Source organism: Heterodontus francisci, chromosome 10 (genome assembly GCF_036365525.1).
Source record: "Heterodontus francisci isolate sHetFra1 chromosome 10, sHetFra1.hap1, whole genome shotgun sequence".
Classification (NCBI taxonomy): Eukaryota; Metazoa; Chordata; class Chondrichthyes; order Heterodontiformes; family Heterodontidae; genus Heterodontus; species Heterodontus francisci.
The window spans coordinates 13,400,020-13,423,120 of record NC_090380.1 but is presented as its reverse complement, the minus strand read 5'-3'; the positions used below and the strand labels follow the sequence as shown (position 1 = coordinate 13,423,120).

The 23,101-nt window shown below is 43.1% G+C and overlaps 1 protein-coding gene across 1 annotated transcript in view; it reads right to left on the bottom strand.

Moving 5' to 3' along the window:
- Window positions 1-253: 253 nt before the first annotated feature.
- plcxd2 (phosphatidylinositol-specific phospholipase C, X domain containing 2) overlaps window positions 254-23,101 on the bottom strand; it is a 67,554-nt gene continuing 44,706 nt past the window's right edge. Inside the window, exons 3-4 of the mRNA XM_068040124.1 lie at window positions 7,234-7,475; window positions 254-3,309 (exon numbers count right to left, since the gene is read on the bottom strand). Of these exons, the coding sequence (XP_067896225.1) occupies window positions 3,147-3,309; window positions 7,234-7,475 (405 nt within the window). The 3' untranslated portion in view covers window positions 254-3,146. The remainder of the gene's footprint in view (window positions 3,310-7,233; window positions 7,476-23,101) is intronic.

The following is a 23,101-nucleotide window of genomic DNA, read 5'->3' as shown; positions in this document are numbered from 1 at the left end:
TATAATGCCCCTGTGAAGTGCCTGGGACTTTTTATTACATTAAAGGTGCTGTATTAGTATAAGTTGTTATTGTTGATTGTAGGGCTGGAGCAAGTTACAGAGATAGGGAGATAAACTGCTGATCATAGTGGCATTGGCTTATGTGATAAATCAGTGACGGGAAACCTGGCAGAATTTCCAGAGCACACCTGGAATTTGTAACAGTGAACAAAGAACCAAAAAAAGCAGGAATTTAACAGTTTCTCCCACTGCCCTCTAAAATATTTATTTGCATGACCAGGAAGTAATTTTTCAGTTCATGTGTACAAATAGGAGAAATTTACAGCAAACATCTTTTTACTATACATGGAAACCTTAAGTAATTTCAAATTCACAATCAATAATGTTCCTGAAATCAATTTCTTTAAGACAACTATCATGTATAAACATTTGATTCTTCAAGGGTCAACAACTACTATGTAAACACCAGAAATTACTTGTGAAATGATAGAAACATAATACAACTCCAGTGGTCAATGCTGATTAATTTCAAGTGTTTTCTCCCAGTGTTGAATATGAAAGGGTTTCAGACAGTACATTGATTGGTCCGTTGGCTTTGAACTCTAATTTCTATCTTCTATGATTTTATTTTACAGTTGCTCCAATCGGAGCTGATTTTTTGTTTTGAATGTGGAATGCCTCTCGGATCTCCCTGTAGTCTGCAGCAATTGAAGACACTGCTATGAGCAACCCAGGAGAAATATCATGAGGGGGGGGGGGGGGGCGCAGTTGTTTAAAAAAAATGGTGCTTTTTTTCATTTTGTTTGAATACTTTCATTTATTTAGTTATTAAAATATCAGCGATGGAGAAAAACAAGACCGTTTGACAGCCAGGAGTTATTCAATCAGGTAACGCAGAGCCTGTTTGCTTTCCAATTGGCAAGGGAAGGCGGAGCGTCACGAGGATGGGCATCTTGGGTGCCCAATGGCAGAAGAGCATGGGGACGGAGGGACTGGAAGCAGGAGGTCACATGACAAAATCTCCCTCAATATGCCCAACAAGAGTCAGTGACCCTAAATCCCAGCACTGAAGCTTCACCTTCCAGTTGTGCCTCTCGGGAATCAAGGCTGTGTGGGCCCACGATTTCCTGTCCACTGGCATTAATGGATGATCACTGTGGGCAGGGCGCCTGGAATTCCCCGTGGGGTGGGGGCGAGACTACAGGGGACATCATGGCAACAGTCGGGCACATTCAGAAAATCAGTCCCAACATTCCTTCTTGTGATTGCACAGCTCGGTAAAAGCCACAGATGTAGGAGTTAAAGAAATGTCACAAACAGGAATGCATCTCCTGCATTTGAAACTCCTTCACTAGTATTAACTCACCGCCCAGCATCTGTTCATTGCTTAAGGGTCAACCCTTCATGAAAAAGAATGTGGCAATTTTGCTTTGAAATGGTAAATATTTGACACAATGACATAAATTTAACTGAATTTAGGGCGGCACAGTGGCGCAGTGGTTAGCACCGCAGCCTCACAGCTCCAGCGACCCGGGTTCAATTCTGGGTACTGCCTGTGTGGAGTTTGCAAGTTCTCCCTGTGTTTGCGTGGGTTTCCTCCGGGTGCTCCGGTTTCCTCCCACAGCCAAAGACTTGCAGGTTGATAGGTTAATTGGCCATTATAAATTGCCCCTAGTATAGGTAGGTGGTAGGGAAATATAGGGACAGGTGGGGATGTGGTAGGGATATGGGATTAGTGTAGGATTAGTATAAATGGGTGGTTGATGGTCGGCACAGACTCGGTGGGCCGAAGGGCCTGTTTCAGTGCTGTATCTCTAAACTAAACTAAACTGAATGCATCATCACATTGCAAATCAATTTCATAGAATTCACAGCACAGAAAAAGGCCATTCAGCCCATTGCTCCTGTGCCATTGCTAACTCTTCATCTGGAGGTATCCATTCCGACTTCATCAACATCATTGTAAAGGTTGAACGCAAAAAGAGCCACATACCTTTGCCTCCTTCCTAACTCTCAGAGATAGTTCAGCCAACATACACCCCTGCTGTGAGGCAGGAATGCTAATCCCCATGGGAAAAGCTAACTTAAAGCATTGCTTAAGACAGTTTTATGATCAATGAACCTCCATGTTGCTAAATGCAAAGAGCGAATATTCCGAACACAACCGGTTAACAGACAATGCAAATATTTTCTTAGTTTACACTCAAGAGATGGACCAGAAAGGAACCCAGCCAACTTTCCTCTCCTCGTCTCTTATGCAATCCAGTGTTCCCAAGCACCAGCCAAGGGAGCTGTCTCCGACTCTGCAAGGTGATACAGTTATTGGCCGGCGCTGCACTGCAAATGCATCCAAAAAAGACATTCTTATTGGATCATATTGGATTTGACAGGACACAATCCCATTCCAATTCATCCTGGAGCTAATTTACTCCACCGCAGCATATCGATTTTACATTCATTTTGATTGTACTCCTTTTAATAAAATTTAAGAATTTAAAGTATCTGAGATGAGGCAATCAGCCATATTCTCTAGTCAATTTGTTGGTCTTTAAACTTTAATTTGACTATATATACACACAAATGCCCAAATTATAACTAGTGATGGAAAATTTAAGCAAAGTTAGAGTGTAATTTTCACACAATGCAAATTAAATTTGTTAAAATATTAATTTTCCAAAGCACCTTTTCAAAAACACTCTGTGGTTTTAATAGTAATAATCACTGCCATTTCTATATATAAATATATATTAAAATCCTTACATCCATTATCTTTTTCTATTATAAATTTCTATGTCCACATTTGTAATAGACCCTGCCTATGTAAACTTGTCACACTGGAATTACATCCTCCCACCAGTGGAGGCACTCCAGTGCCACCAGTACACTGTAACTATGATGTGACTAGCTTTCATAGGTCATTCCCATTATAAGTTGGGAAATAGGATTTTTTTTTTACAGAAATACAATCAGGACAGAATGTATGACTTTAAAATGGGAGCTGAATGACATCAGCCTGCATTGGTCCTATCAGCCCCCACTCTCTAATCCCGCTGTGCCTGGAAACTACATTTGCTCTTGGCTATCTATGTGCAATTACATAGGCGACAACATGTAACCTTCGATCCTGGCTAAAATAAGGAAGCGTGCTAAACTTGCAGGTGTTTAGTCCTGTCATGCAGGAGCAAGTTATTTAGCTTGATCACAGTTGTAGTAAAGTCAACCAGTTCCACAAAGTCCGAGGTGATGATGTTGACACCATTTACACCAGGCTTCTGAGACTTCACCCAGTTCATTATTATTGGAAGATTTCTGTAAGACAAAGTAAATGAGAGCGTATGAATGTTTATCATTATTTACAAATAATGCACAAATCTACATATCTGAATCATACTTTCCTTCTGCGCAATTGTTTGGGGTGATTCACATCTGATTTTCCTTCTATCGCTGTCAGAAATACTGCCTGAGCTTTTCTTGGTACCGATGGTTAAAACTTGGAAATATGAATCGCAGGCAAAAGCAGAACTTTTGGATCTGAGATGATAGAGGTTTTGGATTTGAGATGATAGAGGTTTTGGATTTGAGATGATAGAGGTTTTGGATTTGAGATGATAGAGGTTTTGAAGCTGAGATGATAGAGGTTTTGGATTTGAGATGATAGAGGTTTTGGATCTGAGATGATAGAGGTTTTGGATTTGAGATGATAGAGGTTTTGGATTTGAGATGATAGAAGTTTTGGATTTGAGATGATAGAGGTTTTGGATTTGAGATGATAGAGGTTTTGGATCTGAGATGATAGAGGTTTTGGATCTGAGATGATAGAGGTTTTGGATTTGAGATGATAGAGGTTTTGGATTTGAGATGATAGAGGTTTTGGATTTGAGATGATAGAGGTTTTGAAGCTGAGATGATAGAGGTTTTGGATTTGAGATGATAGAGGTTTTGGATTTGAGATGATAGAAGTTTTGGATTTGAGATGATAGAGGTTTTGGATTTGAGATGATAGAGGTTTTGGATTTGAGATGATAGAGGTTTTGGATTTGAGATGATCGAGGTTTTGGATTTGAGATGATAGAGGTTTTGAAGCTGAGATGATAGAGGTTTTGGATTTGAGATGATAGAGGTTTTGGATTTGAGATGATAGAGGTTTTGGATCTGAGATGATAGAGGTTTTGGATTTGAGATGATAGAGGTTTTGGATTTGAGATGATAGAGGTTTTTGGATCTGAGATGATAGAGGTTTTGGATGTGAGATGATAGAGGTTTTGGATTTGAGATGATAGAGGTTTTGGATTTGAGATGATAGAGGTTTTGGATTTGAAATGATAGAGGTTTTGAAGCTGAGATGATAGAGGTTTTGGATTTGAGATGATAGAGGTTTTTGGATCTGAGATGATAGAGGTTTTGAAGCTGAGATGATAGAGGTTTTGGATTTGAGATGATAGAGGTTTTGGATTTGAGATGATAGAAGTTTTGGATTTGAGATGATAGAGGTTTTGGATTTGAGATGATAGAGGTTTTGGATTTGAGATGATAGAGGTTTTGGATTTGAGATGATAGAGGTTTTGGATTTGAGATGATAGAGGTTTTGGATTTGAGATGATAGAGGTTTTGAAGCTGAGATGATAGAGGTTTTGGATTTGAGATGATAGAGGTTTTGGATTTGAGATGATAGAGGTTTTGGATCTGAGATGATAGAGGTTTTGGATTTGAGATGATAGAGGTTTTGGATTTGAGATGATAGAGGTTTTTGGATCTGAGATGATAGAGGTTTTGGATGTGAGATGATAGAGGTTTTGGATTTGAGATGATAGAGGTTTTGGATTTGAGATGATAGAGGTTTTGGATTTGAAATGATAGAGGTTTTGAAGCTGAGATGATAGAGGTTTTGGATTTGAGATGATAGAGGTTTTGGATCTGAGATGATAGAGGTTTTGGATTTGAGATGATAGAGGTTTTGGATTTGAGATGATAGAGGTTTTGGATCTGAGATGATAGAGGTTTTGGATCTGAGATGATAGAGGTTTTGGATTTGAGATGATAGAGGTTTTGGATTTGAGATGATAGAGGTTTATGGATGTGAGATGATAGAGGTTTTGGATCTGAGATGATAGAGGTTTTGGATTTGAGATGATAGAGGTTTTGGATTTGAGATGATAGAGGGTTTTGGATCTGAGATGATAGAGGTTTTGGATCTGAGATGATAGAGGTTTTGGATTTGAGATGATAGAGGGTTTTGGATCTGAGATGATAGAGGTTTTGGATTTGAGATGGTGGGCTGGATTTTACAGCCCCCCCCGACATCAGGAATCGTGGCGGGGTGGGGGGTAACTGGATTGGCCTCGCGCCAGGAAGGCCCGGCCCCATATTGCCAGCAGCGGCAAGGCCCCCCCTCCCTGCACCTGCCGCTCAGTGACAGGGTCAAAATTTAAATATGTTAATTTATTACAAAAAATGAATGAATTACTTACCCACTCCCACCATCAGTCCTGGTGCGGTATTCGTGCCGGTGGCCAGCACTCCCGCGCCTTCGGATCCCCGTCTGGCGATCTGAGGCGGAACACTGGAGGTGAGGGGGGGATGGGTTCTGGGTGGGAGGGGAGGAGAAGGGGGTGAAACTTATCTAATTGGTCTAGGGGGTGAAGGAAGGGGTAAAGTTTAAAGTTTTTGAATTTTGGCGTGGAAAGGACGGGAGCACAAGGTAAGTGTTTTGGCGGGTAGAGGGCAAGTAATTCATTTAATGGTCATGGGAGGGAGGGTGAGAGAGTGTCGGGATAACTTTATTTAATATTTTAAAGTTATTTTTCTTTAAATATTTTTAAATTGTAATGTAGGGCTCGAAGCCCTTTAAAAATGGCTTCGGTGCCTGCGCAGTGGCTTGGGACGGACTGCCTGCCCCTTTAGGTCATCGAGGGCATTTAAATGAGCCACCACATTTAATATCGCGCTGGCTCTGCGAAGTACAGCCCGCACATGCGGGCTGCCATTGTTTATGGCCGAAATTTCAGCCTGGTAACTGTTTCCCTTAGTTTTTTCCAGTTTGTTTAATTACTGTAGAGTGGTCCACCTACTGGATGGGCCCAGAACTGACAGACTGAGATAGAAAGATTCAAAAAGTGATAAAGCAAACTGGGTCCAAGAAGCAAAACTCTCAAAGCCATATTCAACAGAGACGTCCCGCTAATAACATTCCCTTGTGCATCATTTACACAACAGCCGTGGGGAGCATTATCTCTTAGCATTTCATAGTGCAAAGGGGTGAATGCATTGCAATATGCAGCCTTACCTCAACTCTGTACTTGTCCCACTTATGCCTTTGTTACCTCAGACTTGACATAAAGGCGGGGCTAAAACGTGGCGAGTCGAAGAGACTTAGCAGTTGGCAGGAAAAAAGACAGAAGTGCAAGGAGAGAGCCAACTGTGTAACAGCCCCGACAACCAATTTTATCTGCAGCACCTGTGGAAGAGCCTGTCACTCTAGAATTGGCCTTTATAGCTACTCCAGGCGCTGCTCCACAAACCACTGACCACCTCCAGGCGCTTACCCATTGTCTCTCGAGACAAGGAGGCCAAAGAAGACAAAGAACCAAAGACGCGACTACTCCAGCATTCTCCTGGCTCCACCCTCCTTGAGATAAAGCAAAGCTCTGCAGCCCCTAATCTGGTTTATTCCTCATGGCAATGCCTTGGCCAATCAGAGTCAAGCTGCCTAGTTTAAATTTCAAAAAAAACTTGACAGTTAACTGTCAGTCACCATAAGCTGGTGCATTCTCCATGGCAATGCCTCTACCAATCAGAGTCCACTTACCAACCAATAAGCACTCTCTTCTCATACAGTATAAATGTGTTGCTTTCCCTTACATTGGTATTCTTGCGAATTGTCCTGATGAGTGCAAGACGAAAAGCTTTGACAAAATGTCTCTGTTTTCAGCAATACTCATGTTCTGTACTTCCAAACGACTATTTAACTAACCACATACTTGACCTGCAGTCACCCATTCCCACTATTCTCTTGAAAATGCTGCCACTGAGCCAAGATCAACAACTAAATAACAGTTGAGTATTAGAAGCTAACAGCACCAAGTATCCTTATGGGAAAGGAGGAGGGGCACAGATCCTGATTTTCAACTTTGTACAATGCCTCTTTTTGGAGAAAAAAGATTATTTTCATTGCTAAGACAGTTTTTTTTTAAAAGGAAAGGGAGCACTCAGAATAGAAACAGATTGAAAACCAGCCTTGCAACGAGAGAATCACGTAGTCCAACAATCAGTCCCCGGATGACCGTTTTGGTTTGTGGTGTCAGGATGGCCTGTGACACATGAAATGTTCCTCGCTTTGCCCGTTCGTTCAGGGTCGTCTCCAGGAACTGCACCAACTTCTGCGCGTCAGTGGTGTTCGCCCAGGGCGCTGGCATCTGATTCCCTGGCCAAAGGAATGGAAAGTCATGGGCCATGGGGTGGTGATAAAAGACAAGAACCTGATTTTTTTTTCAAGAAAGAAAACAAGATAGTTAGCAAGACAGGATACAAGGTAGTTACCAGCATTAGACTGGTTGGAACATCACTCAGTTCTAACTAGCGATACCAGGAAACAGAATTCACTGCTCTATTCTGGAAAGCCAGTTGGTGAAGGATAATACTGGAGCCAATCTTTACTCAATCTTATATTTATTTACAGATTGAAAAATTCCAAGTGTACACCTCCAAAATGAACCATTATCTCTGTTTCTGTAAGTGTCTTTTTATATGAGCTAAAGTGAAACCCTAATCAATGTCCTACACCTTCATATAAATAAATACAATTAATATACAATTAACATTCAGACACTTTTTACTAAAGTCTGCACGGCTTCTATTTCTGAGCTCTGGAATATCCTCCCAAAACCTCTCAAGCTCCAAGACGTTCCTGAATATTTACCTCTTTCACCAAGCATTTGGTCAGCGGTCCTAATATCAACATTGCTTCAAAAGAACTGTTCTAGGAAGATCCCAGCGACAGCCGTCTACACGCATTTGGGACGCCAAACCAAAGCAAAGGACACCTTTCCATATCTTCTCTTTCTTCTTCAACAATTAGCAAGTATTTAATGCAGGTGTTTTTTGTCTTTTTTTTGTAACAGAGCTCTAAAACGCAAATCCCTTTATTTTATCCGGTTAACTGGTGTATGTGTGTGAGTGTGAGAGACTAAGGTAAAAAGGGAACTTTAATATTTCAATCTGTGCATTTATGCTTTGCTACATTACTGGTTAAGACTTGGTTTATAATAAACTGATAATTTTGTTGTTTATTAAAGAAACCTGGTTGGTGTGTTTTATTCCAGGATAAAAATAGAGTCTATGATTGACTACATCGGTAAGTGGGAAAAATTTAAATAAATGTTGTGACCCATTGAGAAGTGGCACTAGAATAAACAGTGCACTCCTCCCACCTCAGTCGTAACATATAACTGGAGGCTCTTTGAGGAATAAACCCAATGCCGACAACGTACACTTGTAAGTGGGGTAATAATAAATGAAAAGAGGGAAAACAACAGGTTTCTTGTGCAGTAGATTAAAGTTTACTCGACTGGAATGTCTTTGTCAGTTGCTGCGACTTTTCTGGGGAAGCAGGATGTATCCCTGAGTGATTTAAGAAATTTAACTAAAGGATTTGGCAGAATTGTTGGTGTTAGAGCTAAAAAAGCAGACATAATTGAAGTGAAAGCACAATATTTGAAATTGGAAGAAGAAAGCAAACCAAAGGGTTGTGCAGTTGAATTAGTTGAAATCCATGACAGATAAAGAAACTTAAGCAGGAAAAATTGAAAAAACTGGAGCTTGAAAAAGAATTAATAATGAAAAAAATTGAACTAGAATTTCAAAGAGAAAGAGAAAGACGGGAATTCAAAGTTAAAAAGCTGGAATTAAGACAACAGGGTGGCCTTGACATCAAGGAAAATTCTGGTGAGGAAAGATCTGACTCCAGCCCAGAACCCAGCCGAGAGCTGTTTAAATTTGTACAACCCCTTTCCAAGTTTGAGGAAAGAGATGTAGAAGCATTTATTATTTCTTTTGAAAAGATAGCCACACAGATGAAGTGGCCAAAGGAAAGCTGGACTTTGCTTGTGCAAAGCAGGTTGATGGGCAGAGCTCATGAATGTTATGTCATGCTTTCTGAGGAGGTTTCTGCAGATTATGAGATGGCAAAAAAGGCTATTCTCATTGCATATGAGTAAGTCCCTGAAGCTTACCAACAGAAATTTCGGAACCTCGGAGATTGTCTGGCCAGACTTATATAGAATTTGAGACAGTAAAGCAACTTAATTTTGATCAATGGATATGGAAACTAAAGGTCGATGTCACGTTTAGGGAACTAATTCTCCGGGAAGAATTTAAAAATTCACTCCCTTCGTTAGTAAGAACCCATGTAGAGAACCAGGAGGTTTCAACAGCCAGACAGGCAGTAGAAGTTGCTGATAAATATGAGCTTGTATATAAGTCCAAACCCTTTGTCCGTCATCCCGATAAACCTGAGAAGGATAGAAGGTGGGAGGGTGAAAGGAAGGCAAGTAGCCGGGGACAAGAAGGGACAGCTGGGAACACCCCAGGATTGCATCCTCAGGCCTGAAAGGAAGATGCTGAGGGTGGAGCTGAGATCCACAAGCCTAAATATTACCATTGTCACAAGGTGGGGAGACCTTCGAGCAGAATGCTGCAAGTTGCGAGGTAAATCCATGGGATTTATTGGGGTACACAAATCCAATGAAAAGAAAGGGGTCCTGACCGAGAGTACAACAGATCAGGCTGTAGCTCTAACTGCAGCTGTAAGGCTAAATACAAAAACCACTGTGAGTGCAAAGGGGTTGTGAATAAGCTACTTGGAACTTAGAGGGAATTCTTGTTGAAAAAAAAAGTAACTCCCTTTCCCTCAAGCGAGGCAGGTAAGCCGAGAGTTATACTTAGGGATACAGGAGCCACACAAACTCTTTTGTTAGGGAAAGGCATAACATTTCCACCAGAGAGTGCACTGAATCCCAGGTTTTAGTGAATGGTATCGGGTATTTGTGTCGGGTGCACCTGGAGTGTGACCTAATGTCTGGAATGGTAACTGTAGGAGTCGTCCGTAGTTTGCCTGTAGATGGAGTTGACCTACTCCTGGGGAATGATTTGGACGGAGCGAAGTTAGTAGCTTCTCCAGTAGTCACAGAAAAACCAAGTGAAGTTAAGGAGACAGAACAGTTGCAGGAAAAGGTTCCAGGAATTTTTCCTTCATGTGTAGTAACCAGTGCAATGGATAAACAAGTTCCATTGTGGGAGGTAAAACTGGCACCATCAGATAGTCGAATATCTGGAACTTACTTTGGAGATTTGGATAATCCAAAGGAAATGTTCAATGAGTCTTCTCTGATCACGGCTCAGCAAACCGATCAGTGTTAAATAAAGTGGCACAATCAGCTCTAACAGAAGCTGAGGCAAAAGGAGTTCCAGAAGGCTATTATGTTAAAGATGGGATTCTGATGAGGAAGTGGAGACCTCCTCACAGACCTGCGGATGTAGAATGGACAGTTGTTGACCAGATAGCGGTACTGCCCGAGTATCGCCGGGAAATATTAAGGATAGCCCATGAAATTCCTATAGCGGGACACAGGGGGATCCACAAGACCCAATCACATATATAAGTCAACATTTTTACTGACCAGGTATTTCCAAGGACGTGGTGCAGTTTTGTAAAACATGCCATACGTACCAGATTGTGGGAAAACCGCAACCTTCCATAAAACAGGCACCTCTAATTCCCATATCAATTTTTGGGGAACCATTTAGTAGGACGTTGGTAGACTGTATAGGACCTTTACCGAAAACAAAAGTGGGACACTAATATATACTCACCATCATGGATATGGCTACTCGACTCCCGGAAGCCATTCCCATGAAGATAATAACTGCTAAGGTAGTGGTAGAGCAGTTAACCCAATTCTTCACTAGATATGGATTACCCATTGAGATTCAGTCGGATCAATGCTCCAATTTGTGTCTAATATATCTCAAGAAGTTATGGATAATTTGGGTATGACAGTTAAAGTCTTCAGCATACCACCCACAGACAGAGCTCTAGAATGGTACCATCAGACCCTCAAAATGATGATCAGGGCATACTGTCATGAATATCCCCATGATTGGGATAAAGGGCTAGAATTTCTTTTGTTTTCCACTAGGGATTCACCTAATGAGCTTACAGGTTTTAGGCCTTTTGAATTAGTTTACGGACATGAGATAAGATGTCCTCTAAAACTAATGAAAGAAAGGTTTTCAGAACAGAGGGATGAATCTTCTGTGTTAGATTATGTGTCCGTGTTCTGGGAACGGCTCACGAGAGCCTGCAAAGTGGCTCAGGAACATCTTAAAGCTTCACAAACAACCATGAAGAAATGGGGAGACAAGCGGATCAAGACCCAAACATTTCAACCAGGGGATGATGTGTTAGTGTTACTGCCTTGACAGGGTGAACTGCTGAAAGCATGGTTCAGTGGACCATATAAAGTTGTCAAGAGAATTGGTAAATTATTTGATTGACACCCCAGATAGCCGGAATAATAATCAGCTGTGCCATATCAATATGTTGAAACAATATAATTGTCGGGAGCAGGATAAGCAAGCACAGGTATGGCAGGTAGCAGAGACAGTGAAGGATGAAAGGGATAGTGAGGATGAGACTGAAGGAGGCTTAGACAATTCTCAAATTGAACCTCCTGCTATCCAGTTAGCTAATACTTAATTGTTAGGGTAACTGGACACCATGCTTGCATATTTAGATGCAGAACAACAAGAAGTCCTAACAAAGCTACTCACAGCATTTAAAGGAGTCTGGAAGGATAAGCCACACATGATGTGGATGTAGGGGAATCCTTTCCTATAAAACAGCATCCTTACTGCTTACATCCAGAGAAACTGGCCCAGGTAAAATCAGAAATCTAATACATGTTGGAAAACCAGCTAATTGAACCTGGTCAAAGCAGCTGGAGTTCCCCAGTGCTGTTACTGCCTAAGGCTGATAGTTCAACTAGATTCTGCATAGACTACAGAAAGGATAATGCAGTAACAAAGGCAGATTCCTACCCAATTCCTTGCGTGGGAGACTATATTGACAGAGTGAACATTGTCAAGTTTCTTACAAAAATAGATTTGTTAAAGAGATACCAGCAAGCTCCTTTAACACCCCAAACTAAAGAAATATTGGCCTTTGTCACACCAGACGGTCTTTTTCAATGCCGAGTGATGCCATTCAGGCTAAAAAAATGCCCCAACAACCTTTCAGAGACGAATGACCCATGTGGTAGCTAGTGTTCCTAACTGTGCAGTTTACCTTGATGATGTGCTGGTACACAGTGATTCTTGGAAGGGCCACTTGGACCAACTAGAAGCTCTGTTTAGAAAATTACAATCGGCTGATTTACTTATAAACCTTGCCAAATGTGAATTTGCGAAATCAAAACTAACCTACCTTGTGCATATAGTAGGGCAAGGACAAGTGTTGCCAAAAATAGGAAAAGTGCAAGCACTGGTGGAGTTCCCTACCCCTTAGACTAAACGAGAAATCATGAGGTTTTGGGGCTTGTGTGGTTTCTGCCACAAGTTTGGACCGAATTTCAGCCCTATAGCTGCACCACTGACAGATTTTCTACAAAAAAAAGAAATCCAAGGTAGTGTTGTCAAGGGGGTGCCAAGCATCCTTTGAGAGACTGAAAGCAATTTTCATCAATGAATTAGTGTTGGCTGCCCCAAATTTCACTAAACCCTTCAAGGTAGCAACTGATGCTGGTGACCTGGGGGTCGGTGCAGTCCTGCTACAAGACGATGAATCAGGCTTAGAAAAGCCAGTGGGATACTTTTCCAAAAAGCTAACTTGGGGCGGCACAATGGCGCAGTGGTTAGCACCGCAGCCTCACAGCTCCAGGGACCCGGGTTTGATTCTGGGTACTGCCTGTGTGGAGTTTGCAAGTTCTCCCTCTGACCGTGTGGGTTTTCGCCGGGTGCTCTGGTTTCCTCCCACAGCCAAAGACTTGCAAGTGATAGGTAAAGTGGCCATTGTAAATTTCCCTTAGTGTAGGTAGGTGGTAGGGAATATGGAATTACTGGAGGGTTAGCATTAATGGTGTGAAACAGGGCTGTGTTCTCGCACTCACACTTTTTGGGATTTTCTTCTCCCTGCTGCTTTCACATGTGTTCAAGTCTTCTGAAGAAGGAATTTTCTTCCACACAAGATCAGGGGGCAGGTTGTTCAACCTTACCCGTCTAAGAGCGAAGTCCAAAGTACGGAAAGTCCTCATCAGGGAACTCCTCTTTGCTGACGATGCTGCTTTAATATCTCATACTGAAGAGTGCCTGCAGAGTCTCATCACAGGTTTGCGGCTGCCTGCAATGAATTTGGCCTAACCATCAGCCTCAAGAAAACGAACATCATGGGGCAGGACGTCAGAAATGCTCCATCCATCAATATTGACGACCACGCTCTGGAAGTGGTTCAAGAGTTCACCTACCTAGGCTCAACTATCACCAGTAACCTGTCTCTAGATGCAGAAATCAACAAGCGCATGGGAAAGGCTTCCACTGCTATGTCCAGACTGGCCAAGAGAGTGTGGGAAAATGGCGCACTGACACGGAACACAAAAGTCCGAGTGTATCAAGCCTGTGTCCTCAGTACCTTGTTCTATGGCAGCGAGGCCTGGACAACGTATGTCAGCCAAGAGCGACGTCTCAATTCATTCCAACATCGCTGCCTCCGGAGAATATTTGGCATCAGGTGGCAGGACCTTATATCCAACCCAGAAGTCCTCGAGGCGGCCAACATCCCCAGCTTGTACACACTACTGAATCAGCGGCGCTTGAGATGGCTTGGCCATGTGAGCCGCATGGAAGATGGCAGGATCCCCAAAGACACATTGTACAGCGAGCTCGCCACTGGCATCAGACCCACCGGCCGTCCATGTCTCCGCTTTAAAGACGTCTGCAAACGCGACATGAAGTCCTGTAACATTGATCACAAGTCGTGGGAGTCAGTTGCCAGCGTTCACCAGAGCTGGCTGGCAGCCATAAAGGCGGGGCTAAAGCGTGGCGAGTCGAACAGACTTAGCAGTTGGCAGGAAAAAAGACAAAAGCGCAAGCGGAGAGCCAACTGTGTAACAGCCCCGACAAACAAATTTTTCTGCAGCACCTGTGGAAGAGCCTGTCACTCTAGAATTGGCCTTTATAGCCATTCCAGGCGCTGCTCCACACACCACTGACCACCTCCAGGCACTTATCCATTGTCTCTCGAGATAAGGAGGCCAAAGAAGAAGTATAAATGGGTGGTTGTTGGTTGGCAGACTCGGTGGGCCGAAGGGCCTGTTTTAGTACTGTATCTCGAAAGAAATAGTGAGACAGAATCTAAAGACAGCAAAAAAGATAGTCAACAACAGAAAAAGAAAGTCTAAGTTTATTATTGGTTCTTAAGCATTTTGAAGGTCTGCACTGAGTGTAAAGAAGGGAGTTTGGTAAGTGAGTGAATATTAAGGGTTTATCTCTCAAGACTAGTTTTTTTTTACATCTAGCAATTAATTGAAATTCCTGTTTCAGTTAAGAGGTATGTTAGGTTTCTTGCCGTTTTAAACAGGGGTACACTGACACTCTGAGAGTAGATGTAGCAAGTTAATTAGGTAGCTAGCTTAAACTGGTTTCTGAGCTGCAGCAAAGCTCCAGCAGAGCTGACACAGAATTGTTTGCAAAAATATAAATCCAGGGGATTCCCAGTGCTCCTTGTCTGCATTGAGTGCTGCTGGAGGGCACAGTGTTAAGAAAGGAGTTTTGGAATTGAAGGAATTCGGGAAGGAGGGGATTTATAAATTTTAAAAAAAATTTGAGTGCACAAAGTTAAAGTGGGAGTTTGGTGCATGAGGGAAGGGCTCCATTCTTTCTTTTTCCATCTTTTTCAGCCTCCAGTAGCTGCCTCCCTCTTTGGTACAGGGGAAGAAAATTGATTGGTGAGTAACTGATAAGTTATTTTACTTCTCATTGTAATAAACGGTTTTGCAAGTTACGTTATGGCAGGTCAGCTTGGCCAAGTGGAATGTACGTCCTGCGGTATGTGGGAAGTCATTGACGCATCACATGTCCTAGACGAGCGCATCTGCAGGAAGTATTCCCGACTGCAGACGCTTGAGCTCTGCGTTTTGGAACTCGAGCAGCGGCTGGAGTCACTGTTGTGCATCTGCGAGGGTGAGAACCATGTGGATAGCATGCTGAGGGAGGTGGTCACACCACAGGTTATGAGCTTGCTGGCAGAGAGGGAATGGTTGACTGCCAGGCAGTCTAAGAGAACCAGACAGGCAGTGCAGGAGTCCCATAAGCCTATCTTACTTGCTCATCAGTTTTCCATTTTGGATACTGGTGAGAGCAATGGTTCCTCAGGGGAGTGCAGCCAGAGCAAAGTCTGTGGTATCATGGGTGGCTCAGCAGCACAGGAGGGAAGGAAGAAGAGTGGAAGAGCATTAGTGAAAGGGGATTCGATAGTCAGGTGATCAGATAGGCATTTCTGCGGAAGTAAACGTGACTCCAGGATGGTGTGTTGTCTCCCTGGTGCCAGGGTCAAGGATGTCACGGAGCGGCTGCAGGACATTCTTCTGGGGGAGGGTGAACAGCCAAAGATCGTGGTCCACATTGGGACCAATGACATAGATAGGAAGAAGGATGAGGTCCTGAAAGCAGATTTTAGGGAGTTAGGAAGGAAATTAAAAAGCAGGACCTCCAAAGCAGTAATCTCAGGATTACTCCCAGTGTCACATGCTAGTGAGCATAGGAATAGGAGGATTGATCAATTGAACACATGACTGGAGAACTGGTGTAGGAGGAAGGGCATTAGATTTCTGAGGCATTGGGACCAGTTCTGGGGCAGGTGGGACCTGGACAAGCTGGACGGGCTACACCTTAACAGGACCAGAACTAATATCCTCGCAGGGAGATATAGTCAACATGGATTTGTGAATGGGAAATCATGTTTGACGAACCAGTTGGAGTTTTCTGAGGATGTTACTAACAGAATTGACAAAGGGGAGTCCTTGGACATGTTATACTTGAATTTTCAGAAGGCTTTTGATAAAGTCCCCCACAGGAGGTTGGTTAGCAAAATTAAAGCACATAGGATAGGAGGTAATATACAGGCATGGATTAAGGATTGGTTAACAGGCAGAAAGCAGAGAGTAAGAATAAACGGGTCATTCTTGTGCTGGCAGGCTGTGACTAGTGGGGTACCGCAGGGATCAGTGCTTGGATGTGGGGACCAAATGTAGGATTTCCAAGTTCACGGATCACACAAAACTAGGTGGGAATGTGTGATGTGAGGAAGATGCAAAGCAGCTTCAAGAGGATTTGGGCAGACTTAGTGAGTGGGCAAGAACGTGGCAGATGGAATATAATGTGGAAACAAAGAACAACAAAGAACAAAGAACAGTACAGCACAGGAACAGGCCATTCGGCCCTCCAAGCCTGCGCCGATCTTGATGCCTGTCTAAACTAAAACCTTCTGCACTTCCGGGGTCCATATCCCTCTATTTCCATCCTATTCATGTATTTGTCAAGATGCCTCTTAAACGTCGCTATCGTACCTGCTTCCACCACCTCCCCCGGCAGCAAGTTCCAGGCACTCACCACCCTCTGTGTGAAGAACTTGCCTCGCACATCCCCTCTAAACTTTGCCCCTCGCACCTTAAACCTATGTCCCCTAGTAACTGACTCTTCCACCCTGGGAAAAAGCTTCTGACTATCCACTCTGTCCATGCCACTCATAACTTTGTAAACCTCTATCATGTCGCCCCTCCACCTCCGTCGTTCCAGTGAAAACAATCTGAGTTTATCCAACCTCTCCTCATAGCTAATACCCTCCAGACCAGGAAACATCCTGGTAAACCTCTTCTGTACCCTCTCCAAAGCCTCCACGTCCTTCTGGTAGTGTGGCGAACAGAATTGCACGCAATATTCCAAGTGTGGCCTAAGTAAGGTTCTGTACAGCTGCAACATGACTTGCCAATTTTTATACTCTATGCCCCGACCGATGAAGGCAAGCATGCCGTATGCCTTCTTGACTACCTTATCCACCTGCGTTGCCACTTTCAGTGACCTGTGGACCTGTACGCCCAGATCTCTCTGCCTGGCAATACTCCTAAGGGTTCTGTCATTTACTGTCCACTTCTCACCTGTGTTAGACCTTCCAAAATGCATTACCTCACATTTGTCCGGATTAAATTCCATCTGCCATTTCTCCGCCCAAGTCTCCAACCGATCTATATCCTGCTGTATCCTCTGACAATCCTCATCATTATCCGCAACTCCACCAACCTTTGTGTCGTCCGCAAACTTACTAATCAGACCAACTACATTTTCCTCCAAATCACTTATATATACTACAAACAGCAAAGGGTCCCAGCACTGATCCCTGCGGAACACCACTAGTCACAGCCCTCCATTCAGAAAAGCACCCTTCCACTGCTACCCTCTGTCTTCTATGACCGAGCCAGTTCTGTATCCATCTTGCCAGCTCACCTCTGATCCCGTGTGACTTCACCTTTTGTACCAGTCTGCCATGAGGCACCTTGTCAAAGGCTTTACTGAAGTCCATAGAAACAACATCCACTGCCCTTCCTGCATCAATCATCTTTGTCACTTCCTCGAAAAACTCAATCAAGTTAGTGAGACACAACCTCCCCTTTACAAAACCATGCTGCCTCTCGCTAATAAGTCCATTTGTTTCCAAATGGGAGTAAATCCTGTCTCGAAGAATCCTCTCCAATAATTTCCCTATCACTGATGTAAGGCTCACCGGCTTGTAATTTCCTGGATTATCCTTGCTACCCTTCTTAAACAAAGGAACAACATTGGCTATTCTCCAGTCCTCTGGGACCTCACCTGTAGTCATTGAGGATACAAAGATTTCTGTCAAGGCCCCTGCAATTTCCTCCCTTGCCTCCCTCAGTATTCTGGGGTAGATCCCATCAGGCCCTGGGGATTTATCTACCTTAATGTTTTTCAAGACGCCCAACACCTCCTCCTTTTTGATATCGACATGACCAAGACTATCTACACTCCCTTCCCTAGATTCATCAACCACCAAGTCCTTCTCTTTGGTGAATACTGATGCTAAGTACTCATTTAGTACCTCGCCTATTTCCTCTGGCTCCACACATAGATTCCCTCCTCTGTCCTTGAGTGGGCCAACCCTTTCCCTAGTGACCCTCTTGCTCTTTATATACATATAAAAATCCTTGGGATTCTCCTTAATCCTGTTTGCCAATGACTTTTCATGACCCCTTTTAGCTCTCCTGACTCCTTGCTTAAGTTCCTTCCTACTGTTTTTATATTCCTCAAGGGCTTCGTCTGTTCCCAGCCTTCTAGCCCTTATGAATGCTTCCTTTTTCTTTTTGACTAGGCTCACAATATCCCGCGTTATCCAAGGTTCCCGAAACTTGCCAAACTCCTCACAGGAACATGCCGGTCCTGGATTCTAAGCAACTCACGTTTGAAAGACTCCCACATGTCAGATGTTGATTTACCCTCAAACAGCCGTCCCCAATCTAAATTCTTCAGTTCCTGCCTAATATTGTTATAATTAGCCTTCCCCCAATTTAGCACCTTCATCCCCGGGGCCACTCTTATCCTTATCCACAAGTACCTTAAAACTTATGGAATTATGGTCACTGTTCCCGAAATGCTCCCCTACTGAAACTTCGACCACCTGGCCGGGCTCATTCCCCAATACCAGGTCCAGTACGGCCCCTTCCCTAGTTGGACTATCTACATATTGTTTCAAGAAGCCCTCCTGGATGCTCCTTACAAATTCTGCCCCATCCAAGCCCCAGCACTAAGTGAGTCCCAGTCAATATAGGGGAAGTTAAAATCACCCACCACAACAACTCTGTTACCTTTACATCTTTCCAAAATCTGTCTACATATCTGCTCCTCTATATCCCGCTGCCTGTTGGGAGGCCTGTAGTAAACCCCCAACATTGTGACTGCACCCTTCCTATTCCTGAGCTCCACCCATATTGCCTCGCTGTATGACCCCTCCGAGGTGTCCTCCTGCAGTACAGCTGTGATATTCTCCTTAACCAGTAATGCAACTCTCCCAACCCTTTTACATTCCCCTCTATCCCGCCTGAAGCATCTAAGTCCCAGAACGTTAAGCTGCCAATCCTGTCCTTCCCTCAACCAAGTCTCTGTAATAGCAACAACATCATAGTTCCAAGTACTAATCTAATATCTAAGTTCATCTGCCTTACCTGTTATACTTCTCGCATTGAAACAAATACACTTCAGATCACCAGTCCCGCTTGCTCAGCAACATCTCCCTGCCTGCTCGTCCTCTCAGTCTTACTGGCCTTATTTCACCTGCTGTCCTGCTGCTCTGGTTCCCACACCCTTGCCACACTAGTTTAAACCCTCCCGAGTGACGCTAGCAAACCTCGCAGCCAGGATATTTGTGCCCCTCCAGTTTAGATGCAACCCATCCTTCTTGTACAGGTCCCACCTGTCCCAGAAGAGATCCCAATGATCCTGATATCTGAAACCCTCCCTCCTACACCAGCTGTTTAGCCACGTGTTTAGCTGCACTATCTTCCTATTTCTAGCCTCACTGGCACGTGGCACAGGGAGTAATCCCGAGATTACAACCCTAGAGGTCTTGTTTTTTAACTTACTACCTTACAACCTAACTCACAAAAATGTGAGGTAATCCACTTTGGTAGGAGGAATAGATGTGCAGAGTATTTCTTAAATGGTAAGACATTAGAAAGTGAAGATGTACAAACGAAACTGGGTGTCCTTGTCAATAAGTCATTGAAAGCTAACATGCAGGTGCAGCAAACATTAGGAAGGCTAATGGTATGTTAGCCTTTATCGCAAGAGGATTTGAGTACAGGAGTAGTGAAGTCTTGCTTCAATTGTATGGAACCTTGGTTAGACCGCACCTGGAGTACTGTGTGCAGTTTTGGTCCCCTTACCTTAGGAAGGATATTATTGCCATGGAGGGAGTGCAACGAAGGTTCACCAGACTTGTTCCCAGGATGGTGGGACTGTCCTATGAAGAGAGATTGGGGAAACTGGGCCTGTATTCTCTAGAGTTTCGAAGAATGAGAGGTGACGTCATTGAAACCTACAAAATACTTAAAGGGATAGACAGGGTAGATGCAGCTAAGATGTTTCCCCTGGGTGGGGAGTCTAGAACCAGGGTACACAATTTCAAATTAAGGGGGAAGCCACTTAGGACAGAGATGAGGAGAAATTTCTTTACTCAGAGGGTTATGAATCTTTGGAATTCTCTCCCCCAGAGGGCTGTGGAAGCTCAGTCATTGAGTTTGTTTAAAACAGAGATTGACAGATTTCTAAATATAAATGACTTAAGGGGATATGAGGATAGTGTGGGAAAAAGGCATTGAAGTGGATGATCATCCATGACCATATTGAATGGCAGGGCAGGCTTGATGGGCTGAATGGCCTACTCCTGTTCCTATGAAGTCTATGTCCACCACTGGTATACACTGATCATAAACCCCTAGCCTTTGTTGAAAAATTCAAAAACCAGAATTCCAGACTATTCTGATGGAATTTACTATTGCAACCTTAACACTTAAATATTATCCACATTGCGGGCAAATCTAATGTAATTGCAGATGCTTTATCTAGAATCAAACTTTGCTTTGAGTTATCTGAGTGCAAAGAGGGAACAAAGCAGAACTGTATTAGCTGCAGGTAAAAAGTGATTGAGTATGAGTGTGAAAATGTGTTTTCAAATCTTTTCATCTATTTTTCCAGACTTTGTCATGAAACGCATTTACAAATGAAGTTTAATTCCTCCAAGGGTCACTGAGAGGTGTGGCTTTGAAAATAAACAGTTACTGGAAGGCACCTGTTTTCAAATAATTACCCAGCAGTGGTTGTTTTTTGAATTGCGGAAGATATTTACAGAGAAGTGACAGGTCAAGATTTATAGAGGTTAGGAGGCATTGTGACATTGTTTATGGTTTCGCTTTGGACAGCGAGTTTGTATATGGACAATAGTTTGAAAAGACAGTTGGAGAAAACTTGTCAAGAGGAACAAACCACCCCAACTCAGTCTGTTCCAGCAGTTTGGAAAAAGCCTGACAGTTGTCCATCTCTCGAGGAGCTAAAAAGCAAGTGAAACTATAGCAGCATCCTCCTGTAAGGCCTGTGTCTGAAACCCCTGTTGCTGCATTTCCTGGAAGCCTACCCAAACTGACCTTCAATATTGCCTGAAAAGAACTGCTCTAGGAAGAGCCCAGCGACAGCCGTCTACATGCATTTGGGACGTTAAACCAAAATGAAGGACATCTTTCCGTACCTTTTCATTCTTCTTCAAGAATTAGCAAGTATTTAACACAGGTGTTTTTTGTTTGATTTTTTTTGTAACAGAGCGCTGAAACGCAAGTACGCTTATTTTTTCCGGTTAAACAGTATGTGTGGGTGGGTGTGTGTGTGAGGGCTAAGGTAAAAAGGGAACTTTAATATTTCACTCTGTGTGTTTATTCTTTCCTAAGGCTTGGTTTATAATGATCTGATAATTTTGTTGTTTATTAAAGAAACCTAGTTGGTGTGTTTTATTCAGGGATAAAAAATAGAATCTATATGATTGACTGTATCGATAAGCAGGAAAAAATTTAAATAAATGCTGTGACCTGTGGAGAACGGGAACTATAATAAACAGTGCACTCCTCCCACCTTGGTCTTAACACCGTCTGGTGTGACAAGGGCCGATATTTCTTTAGCTCGGGATTTTATTTTATTTAGAGATATAGCACTGAAACAGGCCCTTCGGCCCACCGAGTCTGTGCCGACCATCAACCACCCATTTATACTAAACCGACACTGATCCCATATTCCAACCACCTACCTATACTAGGGGCAATTTATAATGGCCAATTTACCTATCAATCTGCAAGTCTTTGGCTGTGGGAGGAAACCAGAGCACCCGGAGGAAACACACGCAGACACAGGGAGAACTTGCAAACACCACACAGGCAGTACCCAGAATTGAACCCGGGTCGCTGGAGCTGTGAGGCTGCGGTGCTAACCACTGCGCCACTGTTAAAGGAAACTACCAGTATCCCATTAATAAATTTATTTTGATAAGAAACATGGCACTACCAACTCTGTCAATACAGTCTTCCAAGCGAGGAACTGGATCGGAGTCTCTGTAAATAACTCCAATAGACAGCAAGGCTCCTTATGTTTATTTAGCCTTCATTGCCTCTTCCAGCAAGTGTTTTTTTTTAAACCCAAAGTCTCCTTCCAGTGACCCTTTTAAAAAAAACGCATCCATGGAATCTCTTCAGTCTTTCAAATGAACCAATTTTCACAATCTTTTAAACATGAGTTCTCAAAAGATATTAATAACGGAAGCACCTTCGTATCAGTTGTTATCTCTTAAAAGAAAGACTTGCATTTATGTTGTGCCTTTCACATCTTCAGGACATTCCAAATTGCTTTACAACCCGAATGGGACTGACTGGATTGCTCGACAGAGAGCCAGCATGGACTGGATGGGCTGAATGGCTTCTTTCTGTGCTGTAATAACTATGACAAGTGATGAAGTATTGTTGAAGTGTAGTCACTGTTTAATGTAGGAAACTAAGTTCTTTGTTGTTCTGCAGCAGGCAGAACAATGAAAGCAACAGATTGAAAGGGATTGCCTGCCAATGTCCATTTTAAATGGCCGTACATTGTGTGAGCGGGTGATAACATGAACATTTCATTTCAATTGTATAGAGCTTGCACTTATTCTGCTTTGTTTGCAGGATGCCCTAAAGTACTTCACAGCCAATGACTTGCTTTTGAGGTCGGGTCACTGTTGTTATGTCGCCAGATATGGTGGCCCTGATCCCACAAACAGTAATGAATTAAATAACCAGTTAAACTGTTTCGGTACTGTAAGTTGAGGGTGGAATATTGTTCATGTGCCAAACATAGCAGCATTAGAAACAGCAGGAGGCCATTTACCCTTCAAGGCTGCTCCAACCTTCAATTAGATCATGGCTGATCTGTACCTCAACTCCATTTACCTGCGTTTGCTCCACATCCCTCAATA